The sequence below is a fragment of the Thamnophis sirtalis genome, unplaced genomic scaffold, assembly GCF_051295495.1.
Source record: "Thamnophis sirtalis isolate CommonGarterSnake01/CBP01778 unplaced genomic scaffold, rThaSir2_p1.2 scaffold_9, whole genome shotgun sequence".
Lineage (NCBI taxonomy): Eukaryota > Metazoa > Chordata > Lepidosauria > Squamata > Natricidae > Thamnophis > Thamnophis sirtalis.
Window position 1 is genome coordinate 59,254,685 of NW_028261389.1, and position 16,762 is coordinate 59,271,446.

General features: G+C 34.9%; 1 protein-coding gene across 11 annotated transcripts in view; it reads right to left on the reverse strand.

Annotated features, from left to right (window-relative positions):
* The window catches only part of CADPS2 (calcium dependent secretion activator 2), a 375,792-nt gene that overhangs the window by 14,733 nt on the left and 344,297 nt on the right, over positions 1-16,762 (reverse strand). For 7 of the 11 annotated variants that reach the window (XM_087723671.1, XM_087723668.1, XM_087723674.1 and 4 more), the window contains one exon: positions 11,465-11,572. In XM_087723671.1, the coding sequence (XP_087579797.1) occupies positions 11,465-11,572 (108 nt within the window). Of the gene's footprint in view, positions 1-11,464; positions 11,573-12,160; positions 12,179-16,762 lie in introns of all 11 variants that reach the window. The other 4 variants (XM_087723665.1, XM_087723666.1, XM_087723664.1 and 1 more) reach the window with 1 other exon arrangement.

Genomic DNA, 16,762 nt, shown 5'->3' on the forward strand with positions numbered 1-16,762 from the left:
TTTAAATATAAGTTTTAAAATGTGCAAAAATAGCACAATCTATGAATTTGTTGTTTTAATCTAAAAAAAAAGCAAAATACAAATGTTTCTAAGCCACAATGCAGTCTTACTTACATTTCTATTTAAAATATGAATTTGTTGTATAACTTGCTGGTAATATGTTAACAGTCTTTTTTTTTTCATTTTCACTGAGTCCAGATCAATTATAAGCAAGTATTTCAAATGAGGAGAAACTGCATTAGGGGGACCATGTGTTCTACTTTTCAGAATACTATTTGAAAGGCCCCTAATATAAAAACTTAACAAACAGGAGCAAATACCTTGAGTTACCCACCAAGAGTAAACTGAGATGGCAAGCAAGGACATTCGTGGGAAGAGAAGATTAAATGTAACTGTGTTACATTTTTTAAACCACACTAACCTGCAGAATTGAAGTGTTTTGGGTACTAGAATATAATAACAGAGTTGGAAGGAACCTTGGAGGCCTTCTAGTCCAACCCCCTACTTAGGCAGGAAATCCTACACCACTTCAGACAAATGGTTGTCCAATCTCTTCTTAAAGACTTCCAGTGTTGGAGCATTTACAACTTCTGGAGGCAAGTTATTCCACTGATTAATTGTTCTAACTGTCAGGAAATTTCTCCTTAGTTCTAAGTTGCTTCTCTCCTTGATTAGTTTCCACCCACTGCTTCCACCCATTACTATTCCTACTGTGCTTGTAAATCCAATCGCTTAAAAATACTCCTTCATCTCATTCCTACTATCTAAGTTGTACATTATTGTTATTTTCTACCTGGGAATTACATTTTAAATGAGGACTGAAGGAAGCATAGTCTAAGATGCTAATATATCACTGGAATGGCAGGGGAAACATTTTCAGGCTGATATGAGGAATTTTAAAATGCATAATGATGCCTTAAGGCTCCCTTAAGTTATTAGAGGCCACTTTTTAATTCCATTCTGTCTAAAGGGAATTTAGTCCAGTTGAGGGAACTATGGATTGAGGTTGTTGATTTTTACTAACCTCCAAAATTAGGAAAAAGTGCACAATCCCACATCTGTATGGTTGCTTCCAGGATTTATTGATGGAGTTGCACAGTACTCTGTGAAAAACCAGTTATTGTTGGAAATCTGATTGTAGTCCATAGATGGCCAGCTCTGAGCTATTTTTTTTAAAAGTAGTGTTTTGTTTTTTCACACAATTTCACTCTAAAGTGCTTCCATATAATACCTTGTTCATAGACTTTTTAAAAAATCCACAGGAAACATTGTCTTTAACTTTGAACTCTTCCCTGCCAGAAAAGTTCAGGGAAAAAACAGCTCAAGGGGAAAAAAAGCTTGCACAATACCCTTTGATTGGTACTGCCAGGAGATCTCCATCTGGGAGTGTACCTAATGACTGCTTTCACACTTGTGTAACCTCAATGCTAGATTAATGCATTTCCTCTAGGTAGGGATGCTTAATCAGTACTCAAGAGTTGATGATGGAGGAAGGTCAGTGAAAGTTGCCATTCTATGAAAGTCATTCCAAACATTAAACAGTAGGCTGGCATTATCTAGAAAATCCTTAAGAATAGAGTCCTGGATTTACAGAAGAATTATTTCCTATTTGCTCCACGATAATTACTGCTACTAAAATAGAACATTCCACTGACCTTACTATTCCTGCTTTAAGCTTGAAAATAAAGGCACTGCGGAAAATCTCTTGACTATGAGGTTTCTCTTTAGTGTAGTGTTCCAGAAGTAATGCACTTTTAGGAAAGTATTTATTTATTTGGATTCTGCAGTTAAATGCCAAATTTGCATAATCTGTGGATACATATAGAAGTAGTCAGTGGTGGGCTTCTTCCGGTTTGGACCGGTTCGGCCGAACTGGTAGTGGTTTGATGTTCTGGGTCGCTGGAACTGACAGAGACCCAGGCCTACCATGCCCCCATACCAATTCTCCTATGGTGCTGCAATCTTGATTTTAGGTTCTGTGCATGTGCGGAACAATTTTCATTGCACAAATTTACTTTTTCCCCATTTTTTAACATTTTGTGCATGCTCAGACCTATTTATGTGCAAATGTGCACATGCACACACAAACTGCACGCTCACCGAACCGGCAGTAATGTCAGCAGCAACCCACCCCTGGTAATAGTATGGGAACATTTTGAGTGATGTAGCTATATGGTACATGAAGCATTAAAAAACCCACTTTTCTTGAAGAAGTATACAACTGTAGGGAATTGGCCCATGCTAGCAGACTAATTTGTTTTGTCCTAGAACAGTGGATCTCAACCTTCCTAATGTTGCGACCCTTAATACAGTTCCTCATGTTGTGGTGACCCCCGACCATAAAATTATTTTATGTTTTCCGTATTTTTTCAAAAATATGTTTTTTCCAGTGGTCTTAGGCGCCCCCTGTGAAAGGGTCATTTGACCCCCAAAGGGGTCCCGACCTACAGGTTGAGAACCGCTGTCCTAGAATATGGTGTTTTGTCATTTTAATTAATGATAAAGTTGCACCTGCAAATTTATCCCCCCCACCAAATCACATTGCCGCTCAACATACCTGACTTAGAACACTTTTCAGTAACATGTTCCAGGGGTACATTATCCTATTGCAAGAGGCAGAAGAGGTGCGGAATTTAGGCAGTCCAGAGTGGACATGCAGGCTGTCTGCTGTTATCTCAGAAAGAATAAGAACAGCTGCTCTTGGAAGAGGGGCAAGCACCTTGATGCTGCTTGGTTAGATAATGATGATAAGTAGGTAAGATGTACTGCTGACATGTGAAGGCTTTGGAAGGAGATCCCAGCCCCTTGTTCTACATACAGTCGGGTCCAATGCCATCTTCTTGAGAAAAGCTTGTATTCAAGAAGAATAGGAGCAAAATGCCTTCTCTCCCAAATTTGCTTGTAACTCTCACTATGAGAACCCCTACTTTAATTGACAAAGTGGTTGAAGCATCTTCCATCAAAGGAAATATGGAAGTCCAAACTTTAGACAAAGAAGAAACAGAATGGTTTTACACCCAAAACAGAGGGAAGGGATACTTTCTTCTTCCAAAACAGAACCTTGGCTTTCTTCTGTCTATTCTTTCTGGCAGTAGTTACAGTACTTGGATATTCTCCCAAGCCTGTTTGAAACCTTTAATACTTCTGTGCCATAGGCAGTTCTCACTGTCTTTTACCGCTATCCTTTAAGCTTTTAATTTCACTGTAATAGCAATAGCAATAGCAGTTAGACTTATATACCGCTTCATAGGGCTTTCAGCCCCCTCTAAGCGGTTTACAGAGTCAGCATATTGCCCACAACAACAATCCGAGTCCTCATTTTACCCACCTCGGAAGGATGGAAGGCCGAGTCAACCCTGAGCCAGTGAGATTTGAACAGCTGAACTGCAGAACTGCAGTCAGCTGAAGTAGCCTGCAGTGCTGCATTTAATCACTGCGCCACCTCGGCTCTGTAATCTACATGTGCCCTGCCTCAGTTTCCTTGGAAGGTATTGCACTATCCAATCATTGCCAAAGAAGTCTTGTCCCATGGACTCCTCATCATTTTGACGACTAGTTGTGATCTGATCATAAAAGTTATCCTTTAGGTTAAATATTCTAATTATTTATTGTATTCTGCTACTGTCTTCCTCAGGAAGACATTCATTCAATTGCATCTCTGCTCTCCACACCTCTCAAACTGACACAGCTGCTGCCTCATTGTTATCCACATTGTTTTGGGGTTTCCAAAAAACAGATTAGTACCGTAACTGAGAAACTGCATTGAGCATTTTGTAGAGTATTAGGTGGAGTGTGTATGGAGATTCTCAATCATCCAGGTCATGGCTATTGCAAAGGTGCTTTTCCATAAGGCAACTGGACTTTCTTTGGGTTTTTTTTCTTTGAAACTGTTTCGCTTCTCATCCAAGAAGCTTCTTCAGTTCTGATTAGTTGGAACATGATGGCTAAACCTCTTCTATTGCATGTTTCAATTACATACTTTCAAATTAGTCCAAACTGTTTTTGGATGTTGGCTTCTCTGGATCCTGACCATTTAAATCCATTCATTTTAGGCTCAGTTTATGGTTCTGGGTTTAGCTTGGACAATTCTAGAGCACTCATATGATCTGAATCTGGATACATTTTAATCCATGCAATATTCAAAATAAGATTGAAATGTGTCTACTTTCACTATTTGTATTATAAGGAAACCACCAGAAATTAATAATTTGATCTAGTTCAATTATACTATAATTTTAAGCAGGGTTGTTTAGTTATAATTGCTTAACAATAAATTGCAGCTTCATTAAATACTGATTCCAGCAGCCTAATAAGTAAAAGGCACAATCTATTAAAGAAATTTTAGACTTTTGCTGTTATATTGCCTTAACCATATTAATTAACCAAATTTGTATTCATGCAGTTTTTATCTGCTGAATGCTTTATCTTCTTGATAATTCTTCATATATCTGATGATGACTATCATAACTCTTTAATTATCTCTAAGCTCTCAATTTATAAATTAAATACAAAGTGATGGACCACAAGAATGCTAACAAATTGGGGGGGGGGGGAAACCTAAAGAAATATGCCATTCAAGACTACACAGCCCACTCTGTAATAAATAACATTCTCAGCTTGAAACTCTGCTTCCTTTTCAAAACAGACATTGTTCTCCCTATTTCTTGTACAAATGACAATATGTCAGACTGGTATGTAACCTGAAGAAATGCTCAGAAGCATTATTATTTCAGGAAAAAAGCATGTATATGGATCAGAAGGCATGTTTTCCACAGAAATAATATTTTTAATGAGCAATATTCACCTCTGACATATGACCAGGTTAACACCAGCTAATTTTATTTTTTTTTAAAGTCAGATACTTTAGCATCTCATTTAATAAGCTTCAAGCCAATTAAAACTCCACCAGAACAGATATAATTTAGTGCATTATAAACATTTCCAACAGAAATGTGAATGCATGCTTACTCACCTATTGAAAGCTACATATTTCTAAAAGAGCCCTAACCAAAAATCACTTAGTACAAAAGAATATGAGACAAAGTTGCTGTTATGGTTTTAGAAATAGATGAAGCACAGATGTAGATAATCTTAGGAATTATAGGCCAATGATAGCAATGTTTATTAATTAAAACTGTTAAACCTCTCTTCATCTCTAGAGATATTAGGGCAGTCTAGAAATATAATTATAATATAAAACTCTAAACCTTGTATCATGAGAGAGGCAAAAACAACTAATTAATACAGTTTGGTAATCACAATGTTTAGAGTTAGCTCATGAACACCACTACTAATTCCAGTCCAATATCCATGATGTGAAGGACTTCAGAGTTGGATTCCGGAACTGACACCAAACTATCAAGAGCATTTTTAAAGGGAGGAAGCTGCAGCTGATATTTGGATCCAAATTAGTAGATCTTGAAAAGCAAGATGTAATAACTGGGTGTCAAATCAAATGTATTATTATGGAAACTGGCCCACATGGATGTATGTCTCGAAGTTTGTAAGGTCTTAGTAAACCAGGTAGTTGGACACAGAGGTATTAAAGAAAAAAAGAGACTGGAACAATAATTTCAATCTCATTTAATCTCACAAAACATAAATAAGGTAAAGTTTAGAATCAATGGAATAGAACCTACGTTACTGGGAAACTGAAGTACATGCAAAAATCTGTAAAAAATTATTTAAGTGTCTCAGGGAAGACCATCTCAAAGCTCCCCCACCCAGCCCCAACTCTGCAGAACAAAATGGCCTTAGTCACTTTTTCTAGACACGGTATGCAATGGTGGGCTTCCATTATTTTTACTATTGGTTTGCTTGTGTGCGCGTTCATGCTCGCAACGCTTCTGCACATGCGCAGAAGCATCTGGGCAGGTAGGTGGAACCTCCTGCCACTGCCATTACTGGTTCGCCCGATCCAGGCCGAACCAGGAGCAACCAACCTCTGATGGTACGATGATCATGATTAAAAAGTCACAAATCAATTCTAATTCAATTCTCATGATTGAAGAAACTATGCCTTGGCAAAAGACAAAAGAAATAGAGACATTGGTTACTGGTTTTGCAACCTGAGTTCATGTAAATTCAAAAGTATTCTTCCAAAAAGCTTCTATAGTAATAAGACTATTATAGTTTTCAGGATGAGGGTTTTTGTTGTTGTTTTGCTACAAGAAGATATTGATGGTGAAGCTTATCTAACTTTTTTGCTTCCCTAGGATAGTTTTTTGTTTCAGCGTGGTGTTCTGGGAGGAAAAAAGAGAAGAATGGAGGAAAGAAGAGTTTATGGAGGAATATATGGAGTCAGGGAGGAGATTACCTCTCAGGACTCACAGACACAGACAAGCATTTCCACTTCTTTGAGCTCTGCCCCTCCAGACCTGTTCAAATTCAGGACAAAGATGTTGCTGCCCCTGTGCAAGTGGAATAGCAGCTAAGGATGCAGACTACCCTTCTTGTTTCTAACTCAAATAGACAATATGAGAGATGCTCTCATATTAATTACAGTGAAATCTATTACTAAACTTGGAGGAGATGAGCAATTCTATCACATCATAGAAAAAGGCAAAAGACCTGCTCTCCTTTCCTTATGCCCCATGCAATTTTACTCACATATGTTCACATCCATAGACATTTTACAATTTGTTTTTAACTGATGAAAGACTCTTTAAACCCATTAAATCATAATGAAGGAAATTATGTCCGAGCTACCTCCAAACCTCTTCCTTATTATATTTGAGCTGGGAACTACCGGTATTCACATGTTAGCATTTACAGAACAAAAAAAAGCAATCTTTGTATTTATCTATTCATAAATATTTAAAAATCTCCTTATATACACCTGTTATATGAGAGAAATGTAGAAAAGAACGTTAGTAATTCATACTTGACCAACTTTGTCACAGGCACTAAAGCCTTCAAGAAAGTATTTTGAAACAATATGGAAAATATTTTGTAATAATATTAAAATATGACTAGAAAAACTTCTGTGTCTTCAGTTTGAAAGCCTGAAAGCTACTTTTAGAAGTTTCTTCTCACATGAGATATAATGGTTCAAACGATTTAAGGATGACAGATTTGACTTAGTTATGGAATACTGATGAACCATTATTTTTAAAGTACGATACTTTAGTTTCATTCAATCAACCCCTAAAGCATGAATTATTTTTCAGACTCACACAAAAAAGGTTTTTCCAGTTTTTATTTCAATATATCAAAATGTGAGTTCCCTCTTTCATTTTCATGCATGATTAAAAACAACCTGCCTTTTAATGCTTAAGAATGAAAAAAATACTGTTAATTCATCAATAAGAGCTCCCAATCCATTTACTCCTTGTGTACAAACAATTATGAGGGAAGCCATTATCCAATGAAATGAAAGCAACATCAAGTCTACTGTGCCATGGCTGATGATAGTCTAGTTGCTTAGCCATGACAGCCCTAGAATTTTCAGGGTCTTGCAATCAGATGTGGAACCATTGTTGCTGGCCAGGCAAAAAATCACTCTCGGACAATGTGACTCAACAAAAAAATTATAGGGTGATGGCTTAATCTCTTCTTCTCATCATTAATGCAGTTATCAGCCTCATTTCTACAACATGGATATGGTTTTTCACAACAGTATGTGAATTGATTAGGGTTAGACTACTTCAGTTGATAGAAACTTCTGTTTGTCGTAGCTGATTCATACACGCTACTTTTTTGTAGTCTTGCTGTAAAATATAATTGACTTCTTCCCTAAAAAAAGCTCATTTATCTATGCTAACTATTTGATTTAGCACTACAGTGATTCTCCCTTAAAACTGCTGAACATTTATATATGAATCAATCCATTGCACCTGGACATTGACAGAAAGTGTATGGACAAATTGTTTAAATCTAGGATCAGATATATTAAAAATTGGAATGGAATGAAACACAATTTTAGAGCCACTGGAAGATTTAGCAAAGGAACTAATCTTCATCCATGTCTGCAGTCTTGCCTAGCAAAGCTGAGTTGAGAACACTTCTACACAATCTGTTCATGGGTACACCACAAGTGAGCAAATATATAATTTGCATCAAACCTGTGTTTAAGCAAATAAGTCTGTAATTATAGGTTGTTTGAGTTTCATTGGTCTAGTTCTTTGCACTGAATAGCTCAATTACTATTTATTTACATAAGTCATTTAAGTAATTCTATACAGCATATATCTTGACACTGTAGTTGCAGGTGCAATCTGAGTGCATAAAATCCAAAATCTATAAACGGACATCTTTATTTGGACTTCCCAAAATGGTTGAATTTTCCAGGTGACATGAGTAAAAAAAAACAGATGACTGGCAATTTGGAGGGTGAAATCGTTAAGTAACTTATTTTTCTCTTTCATGGATTTTTAGAATTTTGCCAAGGAGCTTAAAAATAAAACAATGTAGAAAATTAAATTACTCACAGTGCTCGAAATATTTCTAAAGCCAATTTATCAAATCTTGCACTGTACCAAAATATATAAAATAAAAAATAAATGAATAGTAATTTGCCCTAGGTATCTGTCATAAGGAAATATAAAATTAATCTACTGTTTAAATCCAGATAGCTTTGGTGTTTATACAATTATTCTTGATCAATAACTCACTTAGTGCCACTGGACTGCGTCTTGACTAGATCCAGATTAAGAATTTCCTGAGTTTTGTTATACTGAGGGATTTACACTGCATAAATTATAAAAGCATTTTTTTTTCATTTGCTCATAACTTTGCCAAAAAAGGATAGGAAAGCAGCGAGCTGAATTTCTGAAGTTCCCTGAGCCTTGATCCTAAAACAGAATTTAGAGTGCAGAATGTTATATGAAAAGAGCCAGTAAATACTTGTATAAGTGTTGTTATGTTGCACAAGTATTTGTTACCTGACTTTATAGAAATCCTCTTGTAAGTAATCAAAAGGTGAAATTTGGAGTTAGTCTTGAAACAGCCAATTGAATTCACTATATATATGAAGCAGACAACTGAATATAATTTCAGAAGTGACAAGGTTGGGGAATAGCAATAATACTGTCAACTCTAGTAACAATTGTAATGACTCTAGCACAATTATGTTTAAAAAAACAGGGAGTACAGTAAGACTACAAGTAATGCCATGATAGATAAGAGTAGAGGCATTATACAGCTATTCCATTTACTTATTCTTTGCTAATTTATAGGAATAATTAACAACAAAAATACTGTACAGTACTATAAAATACCATAGGCACAACAAAATAACTTTCCATTTGTAGTTTTGAATTTAAAAAATCCTGTAAAAGCACTGAGTCTCTCCCTTGCCAGAAGAGTGAACAGGGATTGTTACCCAGAAACTTTAAACATTTAAAAAACAGCATAGCAAGCTGTGGGAAATAGAAAAAAAACACCTCCGAAATGGACCATATGCTTGTCTATCCACAAAAACTAAGGCAAAGTTGGAAATATGGCTCTTAAAACTTTGTAAAAATGCCAACTGAATGAATGAATTTTCTCCCCTTACAAGAAATTGAAGCTCTTGCAAAATAAATATATAAATAATTTTTCACACATAGTAACACTTAGCTTATTATAACAGATGATACTTTTCTTCTAGAACTGCTTGCAAATGTCTGTAAAAGAGGGAGCTTGAACAAGGTTTATTTCAATCAGCCAAGATAAGAAACAACAAACACTGACATGACATATCCATGGCAGAGAATCTTGTGTGGAGACCTTGCACAAGTGACATGAGTGAAGTGTCACAGCAAGGGCTGTGAATTGCTGTTATGAAAACATTTGCAGAAAACTTGCATAATTAAATGAAACTGCTAGAATAGCTTTCTGAAATGCCATGGAGAGTGAATGTAAATAAATACCTTCCATGACAAATAAAGTATTCAGAATCCATACTGCATTAACTGTGGGAAACTGCAGTTTCGCAAAGAAAATAAAAGCAGTCGATTATGAGAGTTAGATTGCCCAAAGATAAACAACAGGCTATCAAATCTGGCAATGCAAGAAAAAGGCACAAATAAAAACATTTTACTGATAGTATTTTCATTGATCAACAACTGAAATAAAGTTCCGTTCTGGCCCTTTTGGAAAAAAGAGAGAATGGACAGACTATAACAGACTGGGAAAGACAAAGTGGACCCAAATGGTTGGAATAGAGTTGTTCTTTTGAGACACAACATTCAATAGAAGTCTCTGACAATAATTTTCTAATATCTCTTTTATAAATTATATATGACAAATTCCAGAATTCTTCAAGCTTGTCTAATTGGTTTGAGTTCTGTCTATTGTGTGAACCCTGACACTAATATCTGCAACATTATAATCTCTCTCACACATATATCAAAAGTGTTCTACAAGGAAATCAGACCAAGTTGTTCAATAGCCAAAGAAATGGAAAAATAAAGGATCTATAGCCATTAAGATTGGAAATAATCAAAACTGGTACTATTGCTGAACATTTCTCCTATTTTGTTTTGGGAATTCTCATTTGATTTGATGGGGAAAAATTCTATTGTTCCTACTCTACCTCTTCGGAGAAGGGGGGGAGAACCTTGAGGACCTGCAAGGATTTTTCTGTTTTGAAGTTCTTGTAATTTTTAGGTGACCAAAAGTAAACACTGGACAGCTTGACTTTATAATGAAAGAATGTAATATGAACTGCTGGGTTATGTTATTGAATACATGATTATAGAGCAGATGTATATCCAGAAAGGATCCATCTGCTTAAATCCAATCTAAACATATAAAGGAGGTTTACCATTTTCTTGAATATGGCATTTCTTCTATGCCGCTTAACAATTCAATTTCTTCTCACAATACAGGCAATAGAAAAATGACAATCTTTGTCAAGAGATCAACTCTTTCCCAACTCTCTAAGCTGAGGAGAAAAAAAACAACAATGCTATAGTATTTCAGCTGTGGTGAAGTACCTGACATTAGAACCTTTCCTATGAAAGAAGATAGTTTTGCGATATTAGTATCAAAGGAAACACAATAGCATTATGGAAAAAAATGGTAGAATTATGAGTGTGGTAGGGATGAAGACATAATCAAGGATGGAAAGAACTGACCCATACAGCTGAAGAGATATTTCAGCTACCATGGAGATTATGGTCTCTGTACTTACCTCATAAATGCCCATTAGATGTGGTGAACTGGCTACTTAATAGTAGGATGAAACTACAGCTGAAGCAGAATTGACTTGCATCTCAGTGATGTATTGTGTGAATATAAATCCAAGAGACCCTTACAAATCATAAGCTTTCTAGCACTTCATTTTTTTAAAAAAATGCAACAAAGTAATAGTAATATTTTTCAGTAATTTCACTTCTCAGAAAAAGAATTTTTGAAATCCAAAATCAAGAGTGGTTTGTAAACATTGTGATTCCTAAACTATAAAAATAAGCAATAGAAGGCAAGTGTTCATAATATTCAACTCTATGACATACTATTTCTCATTGAGACAGTTACTTACATCAAATAATTTTTCTATGTACATTTCTTCATTGATTTTATCTCGAAGTATATCTTGATTTTGACGAACAAACATAATGTAAGTATCTGCAAGATCCATCCCTGGTTTCTGTTTTAGTAAGAAAAAGAAAAAAAAGATGAGAGGTATAAGCTACAACTTATTAACAACTTTCAGTGTTAATTTTATCATATACATGTTTGTATGTGTATACATATACATGATAAAATGTACGTCTGTGTATATACATGATAAAATAAAAACCTGCATGCATATGTATATTATTTGTCTTATTAAAAATTCATATAAGATTTAAGGGCAATTCAGGTTAATTAATAAGAAGCCCAATATCTTTTAATAGGAAGCTGATTCTGCCCTATTTTAAAATTCCAGGAAGTTTTTGAAATACATTCAAGAATGCATGTTTCAAGCAGAACTGATTTATGTTTATGTATATGTGTATGTATATATGAATATGTATATATGTATATGTATATATCCAAGTGTGTATCTGGGTATATTTTGCAAGTGTGGACACCCAGAGGCAATAATGGGAAACAAAGAAATCCAGCATACAATAATGGGAGAAAAATGAATGTGGATTATGAATTAACAGGCTTCAATAAACAGCATGAGGAAATAACATGCATAGTACTATGAATAAATATTTAAAAATTATATTTACTCATGCATACATACACAGTTGTGGTCTGCAGTCTGGATGTATAGTAGTATAGCATGGATATGAAAACAAAAGATGGGTACATTATAGATCAAGAAAATACATTATTTTTGACTAAATTCCTCCTGCCTTGTCACATGTCATGTCAGTTCATGGAATCATATCTACTTTTATCATATCATATAATGACACAGTTATGCTAACAACACTCTTAAATGATTTATCTTAACACCTGATTACTGATCATAATAAAGATTATCAATCAGTCATTACTTCAACAGCCTAATCTGAAACATTTCTTAGGTTCTGACAAATGTAGAATAGCAATTACTCAAACTTTAAAAAAGGAATGAAAAAAATATAAAGAGACATAAGACTTTGTGCATTTGACCTCAATCATAAAAATGTTCCCGAAACTCAAGTGGAATATGCTATTATTTGTTGTACTTGTTTTAGTGTAGATTTAATAATGTACTAATCGTTATTTTAATAGTAGTAAACTACCAAGAATTCAGAAAAAATGAAGTGGTGGCTAAACTGCATAAATAAATAAAAATAAATATTTATTCATAAAATATATGAAACTAAAATGAAAAAAGATACAATGATATAAATAATTTGGCAACTTGGAGATTTCAAAGAAAACAATATTAGAATACAAATCTGACATATAATGTTTGTAATGAGCTGTGTTATTTCCACAAATATATCTAAATAATTAATTTATCTTCCTTTTAAGAATCCTAAAAGACAATCTATCATTCTTTGATACTATTTGATAATATTTTTGGTGAAGTTTAATAGTTTTTTATTTTATTCAATACACAAAACATTTTAATTTTTTTAATGCATACACTGATTCTTTGGGATTCAGATCTATAGAGGGAAATTCATCACAATGGATTTAGTGTTTTTAAAAAGATCTTTATAGTGCAAAATGCAGCATGCATCTATACAGAATAATTGTGTTTACATTACAAAAATTACCCAATCATTCTCTGCTCTGGTTATTAGACAATATACACAATAGAATGACACAATCTGTCATAAGGTGATCATGTTTTTAGCTTTCCTAATCACTACAGAGTAGGCTGGGATGTTGTCAGTTTTGCCTTCACCATCTGCTTTCTAATTCCCCCCCCCCCACTTAATAAATACATACTCATCATGCTGTTCTTTTGTGATAAGCAATATAATACCAAGTGTAGAAAAGAAGTAAAATCTGGTAAACCATAGAAATGAAGATCAGAACATTAGAAAAAACAAAGAAAAAAATCAGCTAAACCTAGTCTACAACATCATCAAACGTTAAACTCAACCCATAGCTTTCTTCCTTGCAACCAATCATTGCTTCCATCATAATCATAGAAAAACCACTCTGAGAAGATGTCTCTGGCATGGAAGCTCATCCATCATGTAGATCCTAAACTGTACAAAGATCCCTGATCTTTTAGAGCAGGGGTTTCAAACTCAATTTCATTAAGAGCCACATCAGGTTATGTTTGACCTTGGGGACCCAGGGTGGCCATGGCTAGCTCAATGTCACTCATGTTGGGGGTGCCTGTGGTAGCCTGAGCATTCTGCCAGCGAAAACGGGCTCCCGAGCTCTGTTGTCAGCTGCAACAGCTTCCCGAAACCCTCTGCCAGTGAAAACGGAGCTCGGGAGGGCCACGGGTGTTTCTTTGCTGTTTCCAGGACGGCCCCGTGGGCCAAATCGAAACACCCTGCAGGCCAAATCTGGCCCTTGGGCCTTGAGTTTGACACCCCTGTTTTAGATGGTGAAAGATGATGATGAGAAGATTTGAATAGAGACATAGGCTAATAGGTGGTTTTTAAACTGCTATTTGGAAGAAAGTGAAAGCTGAACTTTGTCAGAATGTTTGAAAGTACTGTTCATCAGAGGTGGAGCCTAACAGTACATCTGTGATGGACGGCAGATTTAAAGACTTTCAGAAAGAGGCATGCAGCTAAGAGATCTCAGAGAGAATATTAAGAACAGAAGAGAGCAACTGTTAACTCCCTGTCTCTCTACACTTTATATAGTTAATTAAATAGGAAATCGGATACATATGGAAGGAGACACAAAAAAGAGTCACAAAACTTGTTTAGCTAGCTAAAAGTGAAGACAATTTTCCTGCATAAGGTTGGAGATAATATCTGTTAATAAAATAAGTCTCTTTTTTAACAAAGTGGGAAATCAAAAGAAAGAACTTACAGAGAAGCAGTAAAACAATACTCTGATATTTAAGAAAAGTAGAATCCTTAAAGTAACAGAAGAGCAACTTTGGAAGAGTTTTGTTTATAACATAAACTCATTACAAATAATCTTATGCAATTCTTGAACAACCGCAGTTTAGTTTATAAATAGTTTGCTAAAAAAGTGGTTCCCCAATCAGCTGTTATCTATGATTTATCAATTTTGTTCCCATCCTGAAAACATTTGACCTATGACAACTGCTTCACATATTATCTCTATTTTTTAAGTTCTCACTTGTCTCTTTTTGAAGATCTCACCAATTCTACCCATCAACGTTTGCAATCTTCCTTCTGACCCATTCGCTCTTCCTTCATATACTTGTTTTGCAATTCATCCTCATTCATTCTCTCTACATGACAAAACCTCTTTAATGTACTTCTTTCACACTTATAACTCACTTTTGCATTCTTTTACATTCATACAGCTCTCATGTGAACTTGACCATATCTTTTTTAAGACGTATACTTTTAAAGTACTCCATTCCCACACCATTCAATTAATGTTTTATTTTCCTGACATGTCCAATTCTTATTATTTTCATATAAATAGTCAGAAACAAAATCCTATATACAGCTTTATGGCTTCTTTCTTTCACCTTTTATTTCAAGCATCAGATCTCTACCTGCAACATTTCTATCAGCATTTGGCCTTCTTAATACGGTAGTTTTTCACCTATTTCACCACCTTTAGTAAACATCTTATAGGAAACAGAAATTCACTTACTTACTATGTTTTACCTGCAATCATTCATTTTTATTTTTCCTGTCAAACATAACTATTTTTTCCTGTGATACTTTAATCTTTAGACTGATCCTTGTTGCAACATACAATCTGCCTAATGTGGGGTATTTTTTGTGCTCCCTAAGCGTGGTTGTTTATTTGCAGACATTTCATTACCCAGTTAAGAGTAATTCATTACCCAACTTTGCAATTGTTGTTATCTAGTTTGAAAATGAATGTAAGTAACAACCAAGCTCAGAAAGCACCAAGAACTCCAACAGTTCAACCCTGAGCAACGGATATTCCATTCTACTGGAATCTTTTTAATTATTACAGTATTACAAATCATTTGAAGTCTCATTGTCATTGTCCACACACAAAAGTCTACAGTCTATCCTACAGTCATTTTCCAGCTACTACACTTCTATCATAATCTTATTGATTTATATTTAAGTAACATTAAACAACCAAGGGGACAGACATCATACATTCTTACTCTGACTGAGTAAAACAAGGTGTTTCAGAGTGGGTATGGACATGTTGCCACTGGCTCCTTCACTAAAATGTGTATTTTCATGAGACTGAGCAGTTAGCATAGCAGCTCAGAAAAACATACACTTTCTTTAAGGAAGCACTATCAACATACCAGTGTTATACTTACTCCAAAATATAATCACTATTTTTGCTTTGGATCCCATTGTAACATATTAACAGTTCAATGTCATTATCATTCAGTACAAATCTTCAGATTATTCCTTCCAGTATTCCCTCACATCAGTTTCATTCAGCTTTTATTTTTTGATTCCATTCATTCTGCTAGAAGCTCCTTGTTTAGCACATTCAATCCACTTCCAAATCAATTTTTGGAACATTTGTTTTCTTACATGCATTTTTTCTCATCTACAGGTTCTTTTCCCAAGGTTTATATTATAGTTCCCATTAATATAACCCCATACATTATAGTGGTATTCTGTGACATTCTTTTCACACTTCCATATCTACATCTTCAAGCAATTCCCATATCCTTTTTCCTTCCCATTCATCCTATTGTGAGATTATTTTTCTTCTATCGAAAACAAAGGTAGGATGAAGTATAACAATTACATTGAATATTGTTTCTTTTTCACTCCTGCTTTGCTAGTTTGTCACTGGCAGAGCACAAAATTCATTGCAATATGGGTGGAACATTCTGTCTTAGCAAACTGATTTGTTTCTTTGTGGGAATCAGGAGCAGATATTCTCATTCTAAGTAAATTTCAGCACCAGAAGTGTGCATTACATCATAATTATATGAGGAAGGACAATACCTCTTTTGCACTCTGTCCTAGATAGTTAAGTTAAAGGTTAAGATGTAATATTGCAATATTGCTCCCTATTGGAAGCATTTGTGAATTAATGTTATGCTGAAGAATAATTTTCACAACAAATCACAACTTACTATCTTCATGGAAATCTGTTTTCAAGTTTTTAAAACATCCTGAAAATAGTCAATTCTTGAGGGAAAAATTCCCATTAGCAGTTTTTCCTCCTTTTTCTTGGAGCTGTTTACCTAATTTGTGACATATGGGAATTTCACACCTAGTGAATATATTTTCATGTAGCTTGTGGCATGAGACTCTAATTATTAAGAGAATATACACAA